The sequence below is a fragment of the Lepidochelys olivacea genome, assembly GCF_965140295.1.
Source record: "Lepidochelys olivacea isolate rLepOli2 genome assembly, chromosome: 15".
NCBI lineage: Eukaryota > Metazoa > Chordata > Testudines > Cheloniidae > Lepidochelys > Lepidochelys olivacea.
In genome coordinates this window covers 25680375-25706143 of record NC_140425.1, presented here as the reverse complement: position 1 = coordinate 25706143, position 25769 = coordinate 25680375, and the positions used below count along the sequence as shown (strand labels likewise).

Sequence of the window (25769 nt, the reverse complement as noted above, 5' to 3'; positions counted from 1 at the left end):
GGAGCTGCCTTGAGGATTTTTCAGCCTTGAGTTTGCTGCTTTCCTTGTGTTGTACGGTTTCATGGCTTAAAGTAAACCTTGGCCTGAATGCCAAAGTCTTTCCTTTTCTGAGTGACAAGTGATGTTTGGATGCCTCAGTTTCTGGCCAGTTTCTGGATGCCCAGCTTCCGTCTGCAAAGGAGCTTGATTTCTCTTTCAGAGTTGGGTGCTCAGCATTTTCTGAAAATAGGGCCCCTTGTCATCTTTGCAAATTGGGCACCCAAACTCTCTGGCTACCTCTGGAAATTTTGGCCTACAACTTTTAGCAGGACTGACTTCAGCATTGTAATGTCCCTACACATTTAAACTTAAAACCTCAGCAAACACCAGCTCAGGTAAATAGGGACTTACGGGAAATGCAAAGACCTGACAGTTCTGTGTCTTGAACCTATTTTTAACATAAACAACAACTTTTTCTCATTTTTAAGTAGCCTGTAGTATTAAGGTCTGACGTGTCCTGTCAGAGTGGGTGTCATAGGTTAAATTACTTTGATGTAGCTTATGCTTAGAGCCCCGTGCAAATCATGATTTATTAAAGAAAGTTCCCAACGGTGTAAAATGGAGAAGGACTAAATTTTGCAAAGTTTGCACTGAATGAATTTTACAGGTAAACGTAGTAAATTTCAGGGGCAGAATAACTTTTACAAGCTACTTGTAAAAGTCATTGTATCCTTGAAATGGACTAAACTCACCTTTTTGTATTTGAAGACTTTGTAGACACTTTCCTTTTTAAAATACATTAAAAAATTGAAATCCTGGGGTGGGGCATTTTTACTGTTTCCATGCCCTCTGTGAAATTGATTTACAATGGGTACTACTCATGCTGCCTTTGTTTTCATGGAAGCTGCATACTAGTGGTGTAAGATGTGTACTCCCTGAGCCAGCTGTGAGTTCAGCTGATTGCAGATTGAGCCCTCTTGTTCCCAGTACCTAGTCCCAGGTTTCTATCCATGTGGTCAGAACTGGTTGGTTTAAATAAATATCCCTCCTGTCTGGGCTCTACCATGTGAAAAGCGCCACTTTACCAGGTGTAGCTGGGTTTGTCAGTTCTCTTGCCACTTGGATCTCTGTGTGAGAAGACCTCCGAAGCTCATTGCACCATGTGGACCAACTCTCAGTATCTGGGATAGCTTGCATGGGAGCTTGATGAATTTATGAAAGGAATTATGTAACACGGTTGCCTCGGTATCGCAGGGGATTGGACTTGATGACCCAGGCTGTACCTGCCAGTTGTGTTTTCTTTACCTTCCTAGGCTTTCCCAGAGTACATTGAGAAGTATGGTTTTACAGTGTGGGAAATGAGGTGAAAACTAATGCTGTCGCTTATGCTGAGCTTTGTGTGCTGTCCGTGTCAGGAGAGCTTGTCCAAACCTGCTTGCATGTAACAGTTTTGTGCAGTGCAGATACAGGAAAAAGGGATGTTAGTCTCAAATTTCCCCTTGGATGTTCAGGATGGATCTGTTGAGGAGATGGACTGGCACTCTTTTCCTGGTCTTGGTTAAAGAACACTATTCTAACCTGTAAATGGTTGGCGTGACAAAGGTAATTAATAGTTTACTCCCATCAAAATCAACAGGAGTTAGGGCCTTTGTGAATCCAGCTGTCAAGTGATTGTAAAAAGGACACTTTCTCACTCAACAGATCAGGTCATTGTTCTTTTAGCCTTACAGGACCAACACAGCAGAGAGCACACACTTGATACTGTTCCTTTTTTGGGTATCAGTAAAAACTCTTACCAGATTTCAGTCACTTACACCTGTGCAAATGTACTGAAAGCACTGAGGGATTCCAAGGATATCCCTGAGAGCATGCTTTGAAAGCGGTAAGTTGCCCATATGTGGATAAGGGTTTAATTTGCCCTGCAGAATCTGACCAGTGGTGGTGTGAGAAGAGCAGAAACCAGGCTGTTTTTCAAGTGCTTGCTCATGTCAATTCCATTCTAAGTGTGCGTGCCTCTGTGTGTGGTTGTTAGCGGTATCCATAGGGCTGGCTGTGGTGCCCCCTAGAGTGCTGCGCTCATGCCGCAGTATATCAGGTGCCTCCAGCCCTGAGCCCCCTCAGTTCTTTCTTTCCACCATGGTGGTCAGTTGGAGCACCTCTGTCCCTTGCTTCGCAAGCCGGCCAGCAATTTCTTTCTCAGCCTTGTGCTTCTAGTTGTAAATAGTTCTATTGTTTGTTAGTAATTAAGTAGCTGTTAAGTGTTCAGTTAGTTAGGGTCTCAGCAGGGACTTTGCTGCCCCTGTCTCTGGGTTTTAAGCCCTGCTCCACGTGCAACAGCCTATGCCTGTTTGACCCACCTGATAGAGGCACTGCGGACAACTGGGAATCCCACTGAAGGAGCATTCACATCTGTAAGAACTTTCCTCAGAGGAACCCGACTCAGGGCCCTCCTGATGCAGGCTGCCCTGTCACATGTAGCCAAATGGTGAAGTTGCTATAGGGAAGGTTTGGGCCAGTGAAGGAGAGGGTGCAGCAAATTTCTACCTTTTTAAAAAGTAGTGCATGCTCTGAAATGTGAGAGAACCTTTTGAAAACAGGAACATTGAGCCTTGCCTCACAAACTCTGATCCCAAAGGAATGAGCATGAGTTTACTAAATGATGCTTTATGCCTTTGGGCGTATGGCTTATAATATGAGAGATCAAAGTCAAACATGGTAGAAACAATGCAAACTTTATGTAGGTCCGTGTGAAGAAATAACATCTTGATGTATGCTGAGAGACTTCTGTTGACAGTCCTGTATTTCTTCCAGAACTCCCTATGTCAGGGCATGTCAGACCACATCCAGTGCCTGATCAGAGATTGGATAGATGTTCCATGATTAATGGCAAAAAGCCTAACGGTCCATAAATTAGTGGTGATTGGTCAGCCCTATTTAACATGGCACACGCCAATGATATGAAGGGTGATGCAGAAATAGCTCAGTCCACCTCAGAAACCCACCCCTAGCCCCTGTAAACAAATTCACTGCTTGCACGCTGGGAACAAGCAGCTCCTTAAAATGCATCGCAGTAGACTGGCTAACAAACCAACCCAGTGCGTGCATAGAAACCAATAACCTCTGGGTTGAGGGTGTGTGGGTTATTTTGTTTTTTATAGAGGCAGCTTTAGGGTCTTGTTTTCAGAAATACCCATCAGGGCAGGGAGTGTTGTCCTCTGTGTTTTGGAAAGTTCCTAACACATGATGGGATACAATGGTACAATTTACTGCATTGTAAATTGGACCCATGAAAATCCATGGGAGCTACAGGTACTTAGTATCCTTGGAAGCCAGGCCCCTGGTCCTTTAAAGAGCCCATGCATATATTTATAAAAATGCTCAATTTTAAACTTTAGGGTACCTAATAAAACTCCTATTCTGTATTTGGGCATTGTTGCTTGCTTGGATGTCGTTTAGGTCCTTTAAAACAGATAAGTGCCCAAATCCATGTTTGGGCACCCTAACTTAATGTCCTTTGAATCATCAGGTTTGAACCCACATCTCAACCTTTCAATTGACTTTGGGGGCAGGAGCAGCCTGTTGAAAATCTACCTCTCCTGACTCTTCCTCTTGTCAGAATATCTGACAGAGGGGATCTTTTTGTGTATTTAAATCTCAAAATCATGTTGGAGGCTGATGATGATGCTGTATTTCAGATTTGCAAAGCTAATGCATTTTGAATGCAAAGTGAAAACATACTGGCTGCATTCCTGCTTGAAAAGTGCATCTGTCTGTGTCTGTGTATACAGGTTATATTACTTTAGGATCTACTGTATATACCCTACAGTATTGCTGACCCCAAATGTTCAAAAATTATGTCAGGCTCACAAAAACTCATGAGATTGGCTTTAAAATTATGAAATTATATAAAAATTATGGTTTTGTGGGGTTTTTTGAGCTTTTAGGCAGGGAATCACAGTCAGCTCAGCTGGGAGCAGCCTGGGGCAAAACCATCTCCCTTCAGCCAGGGTGTAACCTGGGGAGGTGGGGATGGGAAGGTCCCTCTTACTGTCCCTCCAAGCGGTGCACTCCCTGGGAGCAGATGGCTGGGTCCCAGGAAGGGGTGTCATGCGCAGGCTGGGGTCTCTGCACTGGGAGAGTCTCCTGCAGAGCAGCAGGAATGTTACTCCTCAATATTAACCTCTCCTAGCTGCAACCAGAGCTCTCGGGACCCCAGCAGCAGCTGTGGGGCTTGAGGATCTTGCAAGGAGCGTGGACTCCCCAAAGCAACCCTGAGTTACTTCAGTGAGTGCAATTCATTTTCTCCTTCCACTGGGACAGAGTGACCCCAGTGATCACTGAGTCGCATCCCAGCACCTCCTGGGTCCTAGCTATCCTGTGCCTGACTCTTGGGGGTTCCACGTTTCCTGGGCACAGGGCTGACTGGCTTCCTCACTCGGGCTCCCGCTCTCAGCCCTGGGTGACTGGGACTCCTGCTGTTGGCCCTGAGGCTGCCTGACTGCTGGAGTCCTGGCTGCTGGGGCCGACGAACAGTGGGAACTCGCACAGGATTATTTAAAAAAAATTTTTTTTTTTGACATTTGAGAGTTCTTTTGCAAGATCATATGTCAGGCTTAATTTTACTTACAAATCGTGTCAATTGTGAGGAATTTGTGAGAGTTGGCATGTCTGCCCTGACACTCATGTTGATTAAGATTAAGGGCATGGAGCCAGAAATAAGTCAGCTGATCTTGACGCTAGATGAGCCGTGTCACTTCTGCTCATGTTTGCAATGTAACGTTGCCTCTGGCTGGATAGCTTTAGCACAAAGCTAGTTAGGTTATCAAAGGGGGGTGGGGAGAGGCTATCTGCACAGCGATTATTTCTCCCTCCTTCCACCTGCCCTGGCATGCTTGTGGGGAGAGAGCTGCCGTTAACTGAATTTGCCTTACAGTTGGATACTGGGCATTTCATAATCCCACCTTCTAAACAAACTTTTTTTCCAGTACTTCTAAGTGCCTGGTAGCTTTTTGGTAATGGGTAGTCCTATGTCTTCAGTTCACATTTGCCCTGGCCATTAAATTGCTCTCCTCTTTTCACATCCCCCTTCAAATCTTCAGCTCCCTCCCCGTGAGATTTTGATTGATAAACAAGATCTGGATCTTTGTGACTGCACTGTAAATTGGGAGGCTGTCAAATATGGAGTAATTCTTTGTCAGTGCAGTTACAACAAACTTTCCCCAGTGTCTGTGATCAGACTCTGGCCCCTTAGAAGGGGGAAGTGGCATCTGGCAGTAGAAACTTGCAGGTGCAGTTATGTGTCTGATAAGATATTTTATTTCTCATTTGCACATCTGTATAAACTGACTACAGTAAAGGTTGGGTTTACTTTAAGATCTGCGCATTCCAGGTCTCTCCCTTCTTTAACTATTGAAATCCTGTTTGTAGGTTATTTGCCCAATGGTATTCACGCAGTGGAAGCAATGCTGGCTACTGCAAGTATTGGTGCTATTTGGAGTTCAACTTCGCCTGACTTTGGAATTAACGTAAGTAATCTCAGAATTGCCCATTCCAGGGAAGTGATAATCATGAGCCTGCCTAGTGCAGATGGTGGTTAGATCTGGGATGTATCTGTTTAGAGTTCTTGACTGAAGAGGTACATGTTCCATTTGTTTACTACTTCTGCCATCTTGTGGCAAAACTCCAGAAAACTAGATTTCCTTCCAAACTTGAGAAAGGAAACTGTTTGTTTAGGCTGAGACTTTTCAAACTGCCATGGAATCCAGAAGCCCAATTTCCATTAATTTAAACACAAACTAGGTGTTCAAATCCATGAGAAGGTTTTGAAAGTCGCAGCTTTCAATTGCTCATTTCCAAATCAAGCCTACATTGGTAGTGTGCAATAGCTGATGCTGTCTGACTACTTGTTGCCATGTTACATGAATTGGTGCTTAATTCACTCCATAAAGGATAGATCACAAAAAGCACCATCTGTTAATACCGAGGTGGCACACTTAGATTCATAGATATTAAGGTCAGAAGGGACCATTATGATCATCTAGTTCGACCTCTTGCACAACGCAGGCCACAGAATCTCACCCACCCATTCCTGCGATAAACTTCTCACCTATGTCTGAGCTATTGAAGTCCTCAAATTGTGGTTTGAAGACTTCAAGGAGCAGAGAATCCTCCAGCAAGTGACCTGTGCCCCATGCTACAGAGGAAGGCGAAAAACCTCCAGGGCCTCTTCCAATCTGCCCTGGAGGAAAATTCCTTCCTGACCCCAAATATGGCGATCAGCTAAATCCTGAGCATATGGGCAAGATTCACCAGCTAGATACCCAGGAAAGAATTTTCTGTCGTAACTCAGGTCCCACTCCATCTAACATCCCATCACAGGCCTTGTTGACAGAGGCCAAGGATTGAGTAGGCCATGGAAACTGACAGTCTTCCTGGTGTCAAGGTAGCCTCTCCGGAATATGGCTCCAGCACATCAACATTGTAAGAATATACTGTGGATGGTATGAGACCCCTTCCTGGCCTCATCTCTCAATCAATTTATGCCCTGAAACATGCAGATCAACAGCCCTTATGCTAGCTAGGATAGTTTACAACTGCAGAAGCTATTCCTATTCCTAGATTAATCCTCTTTTGAATTATACTGAGCTATTTGCCTACAATATTCACTGCTACAGGATAGTTTTGCAAGTCTTTATATGACAAAAGAAAAACCAGTATCTATTTTCTTCCAGTATTTTTTCTGGTTTTACTTTTATCCTATTATCGTAGAATCCTTGAAGATTAGGGTTAGAAGAGACCTCTGGAGGTCATCTAGCCCAACCCCCTGTTCAAACCAGGACCAACCCCAACTAAATCATCCCAGCCAGGGCTTTGTCAAGCCGAGCCGTAAATCCTCTAAGGATGGAGATTCCACCACCTCCCTAGGTGCTTCACCACCCTCCTAGTGAAATAGTTTTTCCTAATATCCAACCTAGATCTTCTCCACTGCAACTTGAGACCACTGCTCCTTGTTCTGTCATCTGCCACCACTGAGAGCAGCCTAGCTCCATCCTCTTTAGAACCCCCTTTCAGGTTGTTGAAGGCTTCTATCAAATCCCCCCCTCACTCTTCTCTTCCCAGAGGCTTCCTAATAATTAGCTGCAGGATGGGACCAAGATCCATGAATCCAAATGCCAAAAAAAACCCCTGGCCCTCCTATTGGGAGAAAGAAGGAACACTTTTTGATAGATGGTCCTCCCCTATATCAGAGCTGCTCATCTTTGAGGGCTGACATTTGAGCATTAGTATTAAGGATTTTGGAGTTAAATAGCAAGACTGGTGTTCAAAGGCATGTACAGAACTTTAGTTTTAAACGATCAAGGATGTTGCATAGCGATCCCACGTCTAGAAGAAGCAACGAGAGAATGTAGCCAGGATTGCAATGGTCTTCATGTGCCTGCCAGACAGAAACTAGTGCCATCAAGCCTCATTGCCGAGGACAGAAGTCAGTCCAAGACTTCTCACACAAATCTCCTTTTGGGAGGTGCTCTGAAAGCTAACAAGCAGCCAGTTTCTAACCACAGCTGCCTTCGCTTCTGTGCCACAGCAGAATTCTGTGGCTTTCTAGTGCTAAGTGCTATATCTTGTACGTGAGGTAGTACACAGCGTGCACTCTGCCTCATGCTGGTAAATGGCTTGAAGATCTTTGGCTGGAAGGAGCTGAATGAATGTGAAGTATTACCTGGGATAGGATAACTAAGACACTCCCCTGTGTTGTGCTGGGCCCTTTCTCCCCTTATTTTGCACACCAGCTGCTTAGTTTCACTTTCTTTTTCCATCCAATTGAGGAATGTCTCTGCCAGTACACAACTTATTTGTGACCTCTCCAGGAGTTTGCAGTTAATACTTTGTCATTCTCTTGTGCTCTTCCTCTGACAAGCTTTAGAGGCCTTGTTGAATTAAGCCTCAGGACACCCCTTTGAGATTAGTATCAACCCCATTTTACCAGTGAGGAAACTGAGGCACAGAGATCAAGGGACTTGCCCAAGGTTGCACAGGAAGCCTGCTGCAGAGTCAGTGTTAGAACCCACATCTCCTGCTTCACTCTGGTGCTTTAACGCTGCCTTAATGAGCCCTGCAAATCGGTGGATAACTGCATCCACGGATGCAGATACCTGCTGACCACTTTTCGGATAGTGGATCAGATGCAGCTACAACTGTGCAGGGCTCTACTCACCGGCAGCGCCTGGCCAGTGGCATCCAGCTCAAGCAGCCCAGGGGGCGCAGAGCGCTTAGGGCCAGTGGCTGGTGCTCGGTAGCAGGTTGGAGTCAGGGTCTGTCCTGCTTCCTGTCCAGCAGCTCAGGCCCCTCAGGCAGTTCTAGCAGCGCCAGCATCCCCACCATGGTCCAGCCCGGCAGCACTGGTTGCGTTCCCAGTCCTGGGCCTGGCCCGCCGGCTCCTGGGCAGCAGGACCAATCTGCAGCCATGGGGATTGGAACAGGCGGTGCCCCACCCCTCTGCCCCACTGTGGTGCAACACCTGCTGCTGCTGCTGTGTGCCCTGACTTGTGAGCCCCCGTCATAGTTGTAGTTTCTAATCTAATTCGTCTTTAGCCTGGGCTGCATCTCTGAATACCAGGCTGGCTTTCCAGTAACATAGATGGCACTTCTGATTTTGGCCTTTTGAATTTTGAGGCACAGAGCCATGTTGAGTCACTATGGATAAGCTTGTGTTTGCAACGGCCTATCACTTCATCCCAAGACCTGACAGGTAATATAGTAGGTGAGGCTCTCGTGTATATAAAATCATATTGTAAGTATTCAGTTTTTGGGTGGAATCTATCTTTGCAGAATGAAACTGCTGCATAAAATGACATCAAAGTTCTCGCTTGGCACCTTTGAGCAAGTTGTGACCTACATTTTCTTATTCCCTTGAAGGCATAAACTGTATCTTATGGGATTGGAAACTCTCTAGCACATCATGAGCAGTACTAGATACAAACCACAATGGTAATACAGGAGTATTGAATCCCTGTTCATTCTTATAGGATTTTTAGATTGCAAGTGTTATGAAGCAGGGACTGTTACTTGTTATATTTGTATTGGAGAAATCAAAATGGGGACCAACCTGGTTAAGTGATTTAGATGTTACCTCAATATAAATGGTTAGTAATCATAGAACTGGAAGGGACCTCAAGAGGTCATATAGTCCAGTTTCCTGCTCTCATGGCAGGACTAAGTATTATCTAGACCATCCCTGATAGGTGTTTGTCCAACCTGCTCTCAAAAATCCCCAGTGATGAGATTCCACAACCTCCCTCGGCAGTTTATTCCAGTGCTTAACCACTGACAGGAAGGTTTTCCTGATTTCCAACCTAAACTGGCCTTGCTACAATTTAAGCCCATTGCTTCTTGTCCTATCCTCGGAGGTTAAGAACGATTTTTCTCCCTTCTCCTTGTAACAATCTTTTGTGTGCTTGAAAACTTGTGTCCCCTCTGTCTTCTCTTCGCCAGACTAAACAAACCCAATTTTTTCTATCTTCCCTCATAGGTCATGTTTTCTAGACCATGAATAATTTTTGTTGCTCTTCTCTGGGCTTTCTCCAGTTTGTCCACATCTTTCCTGAAATGTGGCACCCAGAACTGGACACAATACTCCAGTTGAGGCGTTATCAGCACAGAATAGAGCAGAAGAATTACTTCTCGTGTCTTGCTTACAATACTCCTGCTAATACATTCCAGAATGATGTTCGCTTTTTTGCGACTGCATAACACTGTTGACTCCTATTTTAGCTTGTGATCCACTATGACCCCCAGATTCCTTTCCACAGTACTCCTTCATAGGCAGTTATTTCTCGTTTTTTGTAGTGTGCAGCTGATTGTTCCTTCGTAAGTGGAGTACTTTGTATTTGTCTTTATTGAATTTCATCCTATTTACTTCAAACCATTTCTCCAGTTTGTCCAGATGATTTTGAATTTTAATCCTATCCTCCAAAGCACTTGCAACCCCTCCCAGCTTGGTATAGTCTGCAAACCTTATAAATGTACTCTCTCTATGCCATTATCTAAATCACTGAAGATATTGAACAGAACTGGACCCAGAATAGCCATCTGCAGAGCCTCAAAAGTATCAAACTGTCATAGTGCCCAATAGGGACTAGAGGGCACCATAATTCCATTTTCTTGCACAAAATATTTTTTTCAGCAATACAATGATTAAAAAAAAAATAACTCTACACATTGTAATGACCATTTGTAGAACAGATATTTTCTGCTTGGTCTGAAAGTGACGGAGTATTTTCTTTGCAGTGTGATTTGATCTTTCATCTGGGGAAGATTGTTCATTTTACTTGTTCTACAATGTACGAATGTGTTTCTCTCCATGCTGATGGGCTATTTTCAGTGCCCAGTTTTGTTAAGTTTTTGTGATAGGTTTTTTTTTTAACCAGGCTTAGCCTTGGGATATCTGTACCATCTGTCATAAATATAAAGGGAAGGGCAAACACCTATAAAATCCCTCCTGGCCAGAGGAAAAACCCTTTCACTTGTAAAGGGTTAAGAAGCTAGGATAACATCGCTGGCACCTGATCAAAATGACCAATGAGGAGACAAGATACTTTCAAAAGCTGGACGGGGGGAGAAACAAAGGCTCTCTGTCTGGGTGATGCTTTTGCTGGGGACAGAACAGGAATGGAGTCTTAGAACTTAGTAAGTAATCTAGCTAGATATGCATTAGATTCTGATTGCTTTAAATGGCTGAGAAAATAAGAAGCTGTGCTGAATGGAATGTAGATTCCTGTTTTTGTGTCTTTTTGTAACTTAAGGTTTTGCATAGAGGGATTCTGTGTTTTGAATCTGATTACCCTGTAAGGTGTTTACCATCCTGATTTTACAGAGGTAATTTTTTTCTTTTTCTTCTATTAAAATTCTTCTTTTAAGAATCTGAATGCTTTTTCATTGTTCTTAAGATCCAAGGGTTTGGGTCTGTGGTCACCTATGCAAATTGGTGAGGATTTTTATCAAACCTTCCCCAGGAAAGGGGGTGTAAGGTTTGGGAGGATTTTTGGGGGCAAAGATGTTTTCCAACGGGCTCTTTCCCAGTTATATACCTGTTAGACATTTGGTGGTGGCAGTGATGAAGTCCAAGGGCAAAAGGTAAAATAGTTTGTACCTTGGGGAAGTTTTAACCTAAGCTGGTAAAAGTAAGCTTCGGAGGTTTTCATGCAGGTCCCCACATCTGTACCCTAGAGTTCAGAGGTGGGGAAGGAACCTTGACACCATCAATAGCACTTATGCTCCTTCTGTTAGTCAAAGGCTGGGTTGGCTCAAATTCAAATCCAAGTCTGTGGCCTTTTGATAGTCAGAAGTAGCAATATCCATTTCCACCCAAAGGGTAGATCTTTCTCCTTCCGTGTGTTCATGTAACTCCATTAACACAATTAAAGCTTACACACCTACGTTTTGGGGTGGAACTGTGTGGTTCTGTAACTTGTAGCTTTCAACAATATTTCATATTTAAAGGTATGTTTGTTCTATGAAATTTTGGAGGTCATCTTGCATTGCTCAAACAATTTTTTTTAAAGGCCCTGCATGTTATAAATCTTCAGCAAACCTGGAAGATACCTGTTGCCACAGGCAAATAAACAGAGAACTAAGGGGGTTCCCTCCCGTGCGGAGCCCTTCCCCCTCCTTTCAACACCCTCCGTGGGCCTCCTGTTTGCCTCAGAGGTATATCCACAGGCAAAGGGGACGGTTTGGCCTGTGCATAAGTAGGTGGACAAAAAAAGCGTAAGTTCAGATCTTGCACTGAGAACTGTGTGGACAGACCCCTACAGGCAGCCCCTTGAAGTCAGGAGGCCACCTGCACAGTTCTGAGTGCAAGATCTGAGAATACAAGCCAATTCTAATGCATCTGGGCTTCCTTGAGATTTGATCCCTGCTGAGCTATCTGGTTGGATTGAAGTCCCAGTATTGCCAGTGAAGCAAGTTCCATCTATTTGTATCCTCCTTGCAGAGGAGGGCTTGCATCCTGTCGTGAATCCAGTCTAGCGGGTTCGCATGGCCCAGATAAGATCCCGCAACTTGTAATTGTCTGAGTCTTGGATTTCCTCTTCCCTTCCCCCAACTCCTCCCTCACAGGACATTCCTGGTATTCTGTCCGTCTTCGTTTTTAAACTTTTTTTTTTTAAAGCCACTTGTTTAGATGCTATATTCAGCATGGGGGGCAGCAGTCTTTTGTGTGTGTGCATGCACGTGTTACTAGGACACTTGAGCAATTTCCAGAAAACACTGCAAACAAATCGATAAGATGGCAATCCGATTTGAGACTGTCCCCTACTTGGCCGTAAGCTCTTTGGAGAACTACTTTAATGTTGTAATGTAATTAAATCAGCGTGTCTGAGTGTGGGTCTTCTCAACAGTGAATGCTTTAGATAAGTTTCTTGAAAACCTGTGTCGTGTCATCTCACTGGAGTGAGACTGGAGATTTTTCAACTAACTCAGTATGTTATTTCTGAGGCTAGGACGAGAATCGAAAGGCTTAAATTGCAGCAAGGGTGGTTTAGGTTGGACATTAGGAAAAACTTCCTAACTGTCAGGGTGGTGAAGCAGAGGAACAAATTGCATAGGGAGATTGGAGGTTTCTAAGAGCAGGTTAGACAGATACCTGTCAGGGATGGTCTAATACTTAGGCCTGTCTTGAAGGCAGGGGACTGGACTAGATGACCTCTCAGTCCTGCAGTTCTATGATTGAAGCTTGAATTTATTGAGTTTCACATTCTCTCTCCACTTCCCTGAGAAACACACCTTGATGCTTTTCTGTGTACTGTAAACTGCTTTTCTTTAATTGATAGCCCAGAGCGCTGAGTGACTGCTACTAGGATAACTTGTGGAGTCAGACCAGAGTAGAATTTAAAGGAGACAAGGAAGTGCTTATTGTCCAAAGTGCAAGAGGAATGTCTGCAAAATCCAGGAGTAATATCTGAACTAAGGGGGAAACTCTCTCTGTTGTGGAGAGTTGGCATGAAGATCTCTGCACCACCAGAAGCCCTATGATGAGGCTGCGTGGACATTGGAGAGGTTATGGAGGACAGGGTCTCTGCACTCCTTCAGGAGGTTTCATACCAACCCTGATTAGGCCAGCATGGAGAACATACAGTGGGGGAAGAACTACAAGATGCCTGGTTATGATCTTGCTCACATCGGTCCTACACGAGAGTAACTCCATGGACTCACTCCTGTTCATACTGGCCTGAGAGAAGAATCAGGTCAAGTTTATCCTCAACTGTGCAGATCCAATGGCTCAAAATCATCCTTCTGGCCTTGGAATTAATGAATCTGCATAGGGAGAGTTGCTGCGGATTTGCCACAAAGGATGAAATAGGCATACGTGGTCTGTAGTCATGCAGCTGTGCCTGCAGGTTGAGTGGGTGAAGTCTCTCTTTCCCAAGCAATTACTTTAACTTTATGCAGGAGGAGGAGGGGACTTCCAGTTCACTGCAGTGGTCTACTTAGATTTCTCCTTCAGTTGGTCTGGTCCCAAAGGCTGGTTCTGTGTAGGAGACTTGTAAGCGGCTCATTATTTAGTACAATTTCTTAGTTGCTGTTACCACATTTACTGGGTGTATAAAAGTAATTTGTCTTCCTGGGAAAGTGATCTAAGGAAATTGCTCTAAGTGCAGTATATAAGAAGCCCACAGGAATTCCTAGAAAACTAGTTGTTGCATCTCATTTTGACTAATATGCAGAGGGCTAGGCAGGAAGCAGAAGGGAATGGAGGTGGCTAGCAGTGAATAAACATCCTAGTGAACTGAGCTGAGGTGAAATTTTTTGGTCAAATAGTTCATTTGTTGAAAAATGAAGCTTCAGGGTGACTGAAACTATTTGCTCTAATCTGGTAAATGTTTCCTTTTTAAAATTTGGTGGAAAGAAAAATTAGAAAGTTAAAACATTTTCAAATGTATAGCTACAAATTGTTTCATTTTGAAATTTAGCTTGGTCTGTTTGAGTTTTTTTTAACTTTTTTTCTTTTTAAGAAATTAAAGAAAAAACTGGGGGGTGGGGTGAAGGAAGGGACCATTGTTTTGAACAAAAATATTTGTTTGACCCCAAATTAATCTTTTGGGTCAGTCACTAAATTGAAAAATCAGTTACTCTCTCAGCTCTACTGGTGAGGTCTCTGGCTTTGTAGTGTTTTGGGAGATTGTTTTCCTGTGGCCAACTCTGTCAATTTTACAATGCTTAATATTTCAATGAACATAGCTAGAGAGGAAGATGCTGTCTGCGATATGTTTTTATTAATAGGATTTGGTCCTTGCTGTTGATTACAAAAGCCCCATTTTAGGAATGTTTTTAGCATGTGGTGTAAATCCACCAAGTGCCAAGAGGGCTTATCACTCAGATGTGAGTATAGTTCTGGTTCATTATTGAAAACAGAGGCCAGTTAACTGGAGAATAAGAGCTGAATGTTTAGTATTTGTGCCTTAGGGAGAAGAAGCTTGAAGAACTGAATTAACTTTTTTTTTTTTTTTTTTTTGCAATGCCTAATCATGTTAATCAAGTTAGTGTTTCCTTTACTAACCTTCATTAGCAGAATAAATGGTTTCAAATTGATGTGGCCTTTCTATTGGATGCATTTATATATATAAAATATATATTTTAAATGCTGAAATGTTTTTTGGTTTCTTAGACAAATACATTATTTTGTTGCAGTGGCTTCAGGCCTGATTTTTACAAAGATATTTAGATGCCTTATGATGCAGATAGGGGCCTGGTGCTAGGTAGGTACAAATCTCCCTTACAATCAATTGTCATAAAGTGCCTAACCCACGCTAGGCATATTTGCTCCTAGTTCCATCATTAGGCACCTAAATATTTTTGTAAATCTGACCCTACAACTTATAGTGTTACTATGGTATTCTGGGTAATCTGTCTAGGACACAGTAGTACTTTTTGGTATAGGCATTGGGATTATAAAACAGATTGGTGCTCTCACACTCACTGTTCCTTAAAATGTTGGGGGTGGATGGAGAAAACGGAAGTGATTGGTCTCTAACATTATCCCTGTACTCTGCCGTGCCTGTTCTCTTCTTGACGTTTTGTGACATGGCTTGGACTTAGCAACCAGTGGCTTTTTCCCCTTTGCAGTGTTGTTTGTGATTGTATTTCTTGTCCTTTCCCTTTTCTCCACAGGGCGTACTGGACAGGTTTTCACAAATTCAGCCCAAGCTGATCTTCTCTGTTGAGGCTGTCGTATACAATGGCAAAGAACATAACCACATGGAAAAACTGCATAATGTAGTAAAAGGTATTTCACTTCATACCATGTTATCTCGCATAGAGTTGTGGGAAACTTCAAAGCTGTTTAAGTGATGAGGAAATCAAATCTTATTTAGGCAAAACTATTTAGCCTTTTGGATTTTTTTTTCAAATTAAAACAGCAACTATAAGAGTCCGTATTTTCCGCTTGATGAGAATAATTCACATGGTGGGATTCCTGCAGGGTTAGAGGGAAAGGGCATATTGCTGAGCTGACTTCTCCCTCCCACCACTTCTTCCTGGCTCACTTACATGGGATTGGGCCTTTGAGTGGAGAAAGAAGCAGAGAGAGCATGGAACATTTGAGGAAAAATGCTGTATGTGCTTATGCTGAACAGATGGAGGCAGTGTTTGCTAGTGAATATAGCGCTGGGCTTAGACTTGATTCTATTCCCATCTCGGCTACTTGCCTGCAGGTTGACCTTGGGAAAGTCACTTTACCTCTCTGTGCTTCAGGTTCCCCATCTGTAAAATGGGATAATGGTACTGGCTTTTTTTTAAAGCATGTTGATCTCCTGATGAACAATGTCTATAAGAGCTTGGTTTTGCTATTCATGTGGCCGAATTCAGCTCTCATGTATGCTCATGAAACCTGTGACGCACCAAGGTTGTGTGGATTTTTCTAATAGAAAAACTTGGCCCTTGGGACTGGTTCTAATCCTCCCATTGTTGATGTTACACTGTATTTACATCTAAGTTTCAATCGCTTGCTGCTGGTGCTGTTTGACGTTGTCAGTGACAAACAGAAAGATGGGAGTTGGGAAAAGCTTGAATTGTGTCCATTACTTGTACGTACATTACACAAACTAACCAAACAGAGAAGAGGCCTTTTGTTTATGTAACTGGAAATAAGTGAGTAATGGTTTTTGTACTCCATTTTTTTTCCCCTAGGACTCCCAGATTTAAGAAAAGTGGTGGTGATTCCATATGTTTCATCGCGAGAAGTGATAGATATTTCTAAAATACCAAACAGGTAATGGGACAAAATCAGCCTTTGGGCATGTGCTCTGTCTATCAGAACTAGAGATGGGATGGACACGGAACCCTACACGGATTTTTCTCACTAGTGTGTTCCTGAATGTTGGGAAATGTTAGTATTTGCCTGTTAGTTTAGTTACAAACTTCATGTTAGGGGGCCCAACTTCATCTCATCTGGAAAGAACCTGTAAGGATCAGGCTCCTGTTACATACAAGGATCCTCAGACATCCAGCAATACAAATCTCATGGAGAAAAGAATGGACACTTGACCTAGCACAAGACGCTCTTCTCTTAGAGCTGTGGGATAATCTTGACCAGACACTGAAGAAACCATGTTTTTATAGCCTTTTTTTTTTTCTTCAGTTGGTTAGCTTTTTAAGCTTCTCTCCATTTTAACTTTTCACTTTTTCTTCTGTATTTAGCACATAATTTAGGATCTGACCATGCAGCTCTTATATGAGCAGTTTTATTGGATCAGAACTGTTCTCACTCTAATAAGTTGGTGGAATCATTGCTCTCACTTACACCTTTGTAAATTCAGGGAGTTTAGCCCATTGACTTTATTGGAATGATTCTTGAGGTTTTTGGGCTTTAGGATCAGGCTTGGAAGTTGACTTAGACTGATCAGTGTTTTTTTTTTTTAAACTTTCTAGTTCATTTCATTTTGTGTTGCATGCTCTAGTATAGTGATGGTGTGCTTTGCTTTCTAGCATTGCTTAAGGATGCTGCAGTACGCCAAAAGAAAACGTCTTGGCTTTACAAAATAAGGTGTTTTTTTGTTTTTGTTTTTTTTAACTGTCCATTCAGCAGAATTTTTTCAGAAACTTGTGACAGAATAATGGGAAGGAATGGGAAGGTGGGGGCGGTGGAGCAAGAATACTTTTGTCAAACTAGTAAAAATGTTGTTTACTTCAGTAAACTTTTTGCTTATATTAGAGAAACCCCACTACTGATGAGCATGAAGCTAAACGAGCAATTGATCTGCTTTCTTTCATTACAACACTTCTCTCTCTCTCTCTCTCTCTCTCTCCTTCTCCCCATTAGTATTGACCCAGCAAGAAATCTCTCCACAAAGAAAGATGGAATTCGGTTGCTTACAAAATGAATGTACTTTTCAGCTTGTCAATACTAGATTTATCACTGCTGTCTCAGTCTCGTTCCTTCCCCCAACATGCATTTGTAGTATCTTTTACTCAGTCATATTTCACGTTTTGTCTAAGCAATAATTGATATAAAACAGGAGCATCCAGTAAAATTACATTATCCACTTAATTTAGCTTTATACAAAGCAACAAGCTACCCTCGTTAGCCTTCTGAATTTTGCTTTCCATTGCTATTGATTGTTGGGTCCTGCAGATAAACTTGAACATAAAAGTGTGGTGAGACTTTTATAAAAGCAACAAAATGACAACTATTGAGTTTGATTTGTTGTTTATCTTAGAGAAAATGTTGCTCTGTGAAATATCCTATTAGCACATTTCTATAAATGAGATCTGGTATAACGAGGAGAAGAAAGCATGCTCCAAAATCGAGCAGTAAACAATTTTAAATAACAATTAGAGGTAGGTTGGCTGGTTTATTTACTGTTCAGGGTTAGGTTATTCAGATACCTTTTTGATACTGCTAATGTTCCAAACCGTGCAGTAAGCGTCAGATTCTGTCACTCCAGAACAATTTCATTGTAATTGATACTACAAGCCAAAAGTACATTCACAGCTGAATCAAGGGCTGGCATAGCTTCCTTCTGACAGTCATAACAGCCATTCTGTCTGCACTGCAACCTGGACCCACATTATAACTGTTATAATTTAATATTTCCCTTGAGGGCCTGATCCTTTATTCCAAGCCAGGCCTCAAAGATTTTTCTCAGGCCTGATCTTAAGGCCTGTCTACACGGTGAGCTACTGTGTGGCAAGGCAGGGTTTGTTCTACAATGTCCCAGATTGCTGCACAGTAACATTCCATCTGGACTCGGCTACAGCACAGGGAGGTCATGGCTTAGTGTGCTACTTGAAAGTATGGTAGACTAATTTGCACTCTGCTAGTTGTATGATAGGGGCTATACAAGTACCTACCTGCTACCTCTGCCTCTCTGTATGGGGCTTTTAAGGCTGGCAACTGTTCATATGTGCAAATTTGTAGGCCTGTTCTTAAAATATAGCCGTTAATGTCTTATTCTTAAACATTTTGTTGACATTTCATTTTAAAGAAAATCCCCAAAGGCCTGAAAAGCCAAAAGAAGGGTTACATATACAGGCTGGATTATTTTAAGAGTGCTGTTGGGTCTGAAAATGATCGTATAGATGTCTGTGGTTGAGTAGCAGTTAGTTTTGTTTTTAAAGTTGAAGTCGTTTTAAGTAGTTGCTTTTCCCTCTCTTTTGTACAGTGTTTTTCTAGAAGATTTCCTGGCTACTGGGAAAGGAGACCAAGCCCCCCAGCTGGAGTTCGAACAGCTGCCCTTCAGTCATCCTCTCTTTATCATGTATTCATCTGGCACAACAGGAGCACCAAAATGCATGGTTCATTCAGCAGGGGTACGTCTTCCCTCCTGGGGCTGCAATGTCGCACTGTCTATTTATAATCATCAGAGCAATTTTTTGTTTTTTTTGGGGGGAGGGGAGAAGAGTGTATGTGGTGATGTAAGATACTGATCGTTCCCAAGGGGGGCCTGGTTGGCTCAGTGGATTTTGATAACTATGTGAAACCTTTCACCTTTCGGTCCATAGCTGAAAGAGATGGGTCAATAAGGACCAAAAGTCCTTACTATCTGGAGCTTGTTCTGGTTGTTCATGATACTTCCCAGTGGACAAGTATCTGTCACACAACCACAGTTGGCACAACTGATGTCCTTGCTGGGAGAGACGAACGACTGAATGAACCTTGACAACTGTGGTTGTATCTGACATTCGCAGAGATGACATGGGGAAGTTTGCAACCCCCATGCTGGGCTTTTGTGACTAGAAGAATTCTGCCACTTGAGCTGTTAATCCAAAACCATCTCCATCAGTAAATTCACTTAAGGCTTGTCTACATTTAAAACACTCCAGCAGCATAGCAGAATTTTTCTGTTGTCCTAGTGCTGTCTACTCTGGGGGGTTAGGTCAACTTAACGCACTGCGCAGTGGTGTGGATTTGCCACACCCCTGAGTGGTGATGTTAAATCAACCTGATATTCTGGTGTAGACCAGACCTTTTTGTGACAGTTGGGTAGCTGTTGGTAACTGCTCTGGGTTCAGAATGTTAGGATAAGCACTTGTGAAGACAGGTTAGTGAGCAGAGAAGGTAGTGAAAGGTGTGTGATAAATACAGTTGACCAGCTAGATTAAAATACACTGAGGTAGAGAAGACAAAGGGAAGGGGGTTTTCTCCTCTTCAAAGTTCTGTTCATCACCAGATAATTTACAGAGCTGCTTAGCTTGCCCTTGAATCCTACCCTTCCTCTTCTTCTGCCTCATCCTCCCAACTTGGTTGGAGCCACACAGTGGTGCTGATACAGCTGAAGTTTAGTTTCAATAATCAAAAATACAAGAGGAGATGAAATGACAGCAAAAGTGTATTAAATAACGTTGATCACAGTGGATTTAAAATAGCTTGATTATCCCCTGGATCTTTTTACAGGAAATGTTTTTTCCTTGTAATCTTAACTTCATATACCCTACTGTGTGCAATGTGGTAAATGCGTATGTTTCCTCTGCAAGTCTGTTGTGGTGTATATTTAAATGATAGCCATAAATAATTTAAAGGAAGACAAACCTTTAAAATGTATTATCCTGCAGGCAGAAGTAAGGGTAGGTGGGGGTGTGTGTGTATTTAAATATATGTAACTTTTTTTGTTTCAGAAGCAAAGCTCTAATGTATTAATGGTCTAAAGAGAAACATGTGGAGGTTGTTGTAGGGTTTTTGTTTTAGTTCTCTAACAAATGATTCAGCAACTTTGTTTTTATTTTCATTTTATTTTTTAATTCCTAAATCATAGAAACATAGTCCCCAATTCTAATCTCCCTTTACACTGATTTCACACCTTGGCAGTTACACCTGATTTACACCCATGTAAGCAAATGGAGAATTGGGTTCTTCAGCTAGAATCCAAGACACAAAGGGGTAGATTCTCTTCTCTCCCCCCCCCCCCCAAAACAAAAACAAAAAAAGAGCTAGGCAGTCTTCTCCTCTGAACTGGTTTACACTCCGTTTTCTCCATAGTAGTAGTTCATAGTTTGTGGGTGGATTTATCTTTAGAAATTTCGTTACTATTTCAGACCCTGAGAATCCAGAAGTGTAAATTGGGAAGAAGAGAGGCAACAAACATTTAATTGAATTTGATCCAATGGGGGTATAGTCTCAATTTCTACAGGACTGTAACTATAAGGGTACCATTAAAAATCCTGCTCCTGCAAAGATTTAAGCCTGCATTTCACTTGCACACTGTGAACGCTCCCATTAAACGTGTGCATAAGTCTTGTGCAAGATTGCTTCTCAGTTACTGGTTGTGGTATGGCAAAGCCATGAATTCTACGTTTAAAATGCAGGTTGTAGAAAGTAGTCTGTAGCTAGATGGCAGCATTGTGACATCTTAGCGCACTGGAGCGTTAGCAGGTAAAATCCAGACGTGGCTCCTCTGAGATGCTGAGGAAAAATTGGATTTGCTTGTATATTTTTTATTTAATATTTTTTCCTTTCCATCCCTTAAAGCATGTGCAATTTACATTAGTTTTTTGTTTTAAATTTTTATCTATAATGGATTTTCTTTCAACATATATTTTGCTTGATTCATGTGAAGTCCCTAATAGCTCCACCATGAGCACTTCCAAAAATGCAAAGCACAGTTTTTGTTTTTAAATCAACCATTTTAATGTGTCACTGTAGTAAAGTGACACAAGGAAGCAGTTTATACGTTCATTGATCCTAGAAAGTCTGTCTTGAATGATGATCCAAGAAGTGTTTTAGCTACATTTTCAACAAAAGAGAAAAGTGAGTAATAGCGTAGTTCAGTGCATTATGTGCCAGTGGAATTTTCCATGCTGCTAGCCACATGAATGCTTAGGAGGAAGTCTACATAGTTCTGCCTGCAGTCTCCAAAGAATTAAAATTTGAGATAGCTTGAGCTACTGTTGTGACCTAGTATATGACGTGAATGCTTTGTGCCATGACGCCTAAGTCCAGAACAACTTTGGGTCCCTCACTCCTTCCAGTCAGCTGGGTGTATTGTGAGTGTGAAACTACGTCAAAGGACTTTTTCACTTGGGGAAATGGATCTGCAGAACTAGAGTGATATATTACTGTACTGCTATAGTTCTCTTGGTCAATTTCCTCATGTAGGCAAATCCTTACGGGTTACATCGGGTGCTGCACTATCCTAGTGGCTGGCTATGGAGTGATGCTGCAGTTTGTAGTAAACAACATGCTCCCTTTGTTGTAGGTTAAGTGCAGACACTGCTGAGATCTAGTGAAGGAGGATGGAAAGTTACATGAAAGGGGAGTGGAGAATGCTATCCATGCTGACGTGGATAGGTCTGGGAGTTGCTGCCTGTTTGTTTCTTTTTTACTTTGAAAGATGGTGGAATTCAATACCTGTCTGTAACCTTGAAATACTCATTGTGCAGCATTAGGAGACTGAAAAGTATATTTGGCCACCAGATCTTTGCTTTTTATTTACATAAACTTATTTTTCCCTTCACTCTTTTATTTTTCAGGGCACACTAATTCAGCACCTGAAGGAGCATATTCTTCATGGCAACACGACTAGCAATGACGTTATTATGTACTATACAACGGCAAGTGGGGCTTATGACATTTATAAAACTTTTTTTAAAAGTTTTAAGCTTATTGCTATAATGACCTCCTCAGGTGCATCTTCAAAGCATCTGCATCATGTGGGGAACTGAACATGTTGGAGATGAGTGACAATTTTACCCTGTTCATCTTGGTGGAATAGCAAGAATTTGTGCATCCCTGGGAGCCTGGTGGAGGGGGTATCTAAAAGGCTATGAACCTTCATGGTTGGGGCATGAGCCAACCTCTGTCACCCCCACTTGGGAACCCCATAAGTGCACTGGGATTCTTTGCACCTTCCTTTGAGACATCTGGTTCTGACCACTGTCAGAGATGTGATAGTGGGCCAGATGGCCCACTGGTCTTCTCCATTGTGGAAATGCCCATGTTCTGAATGAGTGATTTCTAATAATATAAAGGGAAGAAAATATAATGGCTGTTTTGTGACTTCTTGGAGTTTAACCGTCCTTATTTGGTGCTAGTGTAGTCAACACAGTGCAACTTAGGTTTAACAGTGACTTATTTTTAAGAAAATAAAAGCCTAAAAAGGTTGTTTTGGGGCTTTTCAAACATTTTAAATATTATCCTAACACTATCCTACTACCGTGATGCTCTCCATGCTCCCAACAGTCATTTATATTCTGTTGAGGAAGGTGTAAATTTATCTCTGTGGAAGTTTGTTTATATCATGTTGGGGCAGTAGCAAGGTAGAAGGTATTGTACATGGTATGAAAGGAGTTTCTGCTTGGCTAGCCTGTCTTTCCCTGGTGAGCTCCTGTATAAACTTGTGACAGTAACAGCTAATCTACATTGCCTCCACTGAGGAGTCTGGTTATTTTTCCCCTATCGTTGTTTAGGCTTGTACCTCAATGGCAAATCAGATAATACAAGTAGAGGTGATCAGCAGAGGTGTGTATAAACTCAGATCTTTATAATAAACTCTTAGGCTGTAGCAGTTTGAGGCTGGAAAAATTTGAGAGATGTGGGAAAACTAATTATGCTTAGTTTGTAAGAGTCCTGCTGAAGGTCAGAACAGAGGCTGCTATGGCCCTTGACATAAATTAGAGCAACCCCTACTTCTCCCAGGCTGCTCTGAAAAAGCAATCTCCAATGCTTAGTACTATGAACACACTCCTAGTGTGACTTGTCTGCTGGAGTTGCAGTGGAGTTGGGCAAGAAGGGGAGGGATAGCTCAGCGGTTTGAGTATTGGCCTGCTAAACCCAGGGTTGTGAGCTCAATCCTTGAGGGGGGCCATTTAGGGATTAGGGCAAAAACTGGGGATTGGTCCTGCTTTGAGCAGGGGGTTGGACCACCTGACCTCCTGAGGTCCCTTCCAATCCTGATATTCTATGATTCTAAGTAGGACCACTTACAGATGCCTTACATGGCCCAGGCACTGAGATTTTCCTGGCTAGCTGCAGGCCCCCATATGCCAACAAAGTGACATGTATGGGTGGAGGGAGGGAAGAATCCTTTTTCCCCCAAGTGTTTTTTAGCACAGGCACTGTACCTGCATTCTGCAAGGAGATGCGTACATACAGTGAACACTGGAACTTTCATAATTTCTGATTAAAAGTTTTGTTTTTTTTAAATGTCAAGACGTATTGCATTGGCATATGATGGGATTCAGTGTAAAGCAGCAATGGAGTGTCATAAAATACACACTAGATACTACAAACCATGTCCGAATTGGTGTTTTAGTTGTCTCAAATACCTGCTGTCACTTGTATCCTGTGAAGTATTTTGGGCTAAATACCAAATCAAGTACCACCTGAAGTATTTGTGGAAGTTGCTACACAAAATAAAACTATTATGTTTTTGGTCTATAATTATCAGGTAAGTCTAATGCCCTATAATCATTGTAATTTGGGATAAGTACATGGGACTCCTTGTATGATGGATTCTCCATCTCTTGATGTCTTCAGATCAGGACAGGATGCTGTTCTGGTACATGCGCTTTATTTGCGTGCAGGTTACTGGGCTCAGTACAGGAGCAACTGGATGAAACTCTGTGGCCTGTGTGTTAGGAAGGCAGACTGAGTGATCTCATGGTCCCTTCTGGCCTTAAACCTATGAATATATTATCGGGCTAATTTCAAACCGACATACACATTTTGCGGCCCTACATTAATTCCATGAGTCTTCCTCTTCCCCCCCCCCCCCCTTTTTTTTTTTTTTTTTTTGAAGGCCCGAAATAAGGTTACTAAAGTGGGGGCCAGGTTCTGAGTCAGCTACAACAAGTGTAAATCTTGAATAGCTTCGCTGGATTTACAGTGATAACAGTTGAAACTGGTCCATGGGTTATGATAAATTTACTCTAACAGTAAACAAATGTAATGCAGTGGTATTCTGAAGTAACATTGAGAGACTGAATTCACAGGTCAATAAATAGTTGGGAGAGATGTCTCCCTCCGAGTATGTGAGCTCACAAAGATAGAAATTAACATGGGAGTCTTGTTTGTTCTAGACTGGCTGGATGATGTGGAATTGGTTAGTGTCTGCGCTTGCTGCAGGAGCTTCAGTGGTCTTATATGATGGATCTCCTCTTGTTCCATCACCCAATGTGCTCTGGGATTTGGTTGACCGACTGGGGTAGGTAAACAAGATGTTGAAGTGAACTATAGAACTTCTTCTCAATTTAAGTCCTAGAAATTGCTGTCTTCACTCGTTAGTCTGTTACTAATCCCACATAAAAACAGCTTCAATAGAGGCTCTTTGCTTGATCTGAAGCCAACGTATAGGGTGGCATAGTTTTTAAACTTTGGCTTAATTTAGGATAAACTCTTTAAATCTTAGACTGAAGTGGTCTTTTTTAGAGGGAGTGAAAGACAAAGGGTTGAATGGTGTGTTTTAGAATTCATTCAGGCATTTTGATTCCCTGTAAATAAAGAATGTCAGTTCAACAGTCAGTTTTAAGAGCAGCCTTTTCAAAAGGCAGTAATTGGGAACAGTCTAAAGAGTAATTTCTCAGTGCACTCGGAATTAGTGAAACAAGAATCCTTTATTTCAGACTACTCAGCATAAACCTGAGTATGGTGCTTGATAGAATTTGAAAGCCTTAAATTGACTGGGGCCATTCAGCAGGGCTACTTGTATTTTCATACTTTGCTTTCTAATCTGTTTCATTCTTTGTCAAGCAATTTTTTAGTTGTCATATATACCTGTGTGAACATAATGCAGTGCCGGGTGCCCTCTACTGGTGCATAAAGAAATAACAAAATTTGAAACTAAAGCAGCTTTAAGGCCTTTCATGATATTTGACCTTTGTGCACACTGGACAGAGCATTGATTTTTATAACTCTACCATTTTGCAAACTGGAGGTAAACTGCAGATCTTTACATTTTTACCATAAAAATATTGAGTATTTAAAAATTACTTAATGCTCAGGTTTAATGCATTTATGGTGGAAAGTGGATGCAGTGCATGTCACCTAACTATTGCCAATTAATAATTAAAATGCAGCTTTGCCTTTCATGCTACGCAGTATTTAACAATTTGGTGCTGGCTATTATAATTAAAGGTTACATCTTAATGAAATTGTTTCTAGTGGAAGGCTAATAAAATCTGTTGAAATTTAGAGGGATTCAAGAGCAGAACCAGTGGGATAAAAAGTTAGTCTAGAAATAGAACAGATTATTTCTGAGCATCATCAGGGTATGTGGAAGGTAAACGAAAGCAGTTCAAGCATGTATGCAGGTCTAATATTTTAATTGATTGCTAAAAGCATTAGCCAGCTGTATGCTAGC

General features: G+C 42.1%; 1 protein-coding gene across 1 annotated transcript in view; it reads left to right on the top strand.

Annotated features, from left to right (window-relative positions):
• AACS (acetoacetyl-CoA synthetase) overlaps positions 1-25769 on the top strand; it is a 61667-nt gene that overhangs the window by 18770 nt on the left and 17128 nt on the right. Inside the window, exons 5-10 of the mRNA XM_084648977.1 lie at positions 5407-5504; positions 15148-15262; positions 16165-16246; positions 18639-18786; positions 21943-22023; positions 24490-24614. Of these exons, the coding sequence (XP_084505103.1) occupies positions 5407-5504; positions 15148-15262; positions 16165-16246; positions 18639-18786; positions 21943-22023; positions 24490-24614 (649 nt within the window). The remainder of the gene's footprint in view (positions 1-5406; positions 5505-15147; positions 15263-16164; positions 16247-18638; positions 18787-21942; positions 22024-24489; positions 24615-25769) is intronic.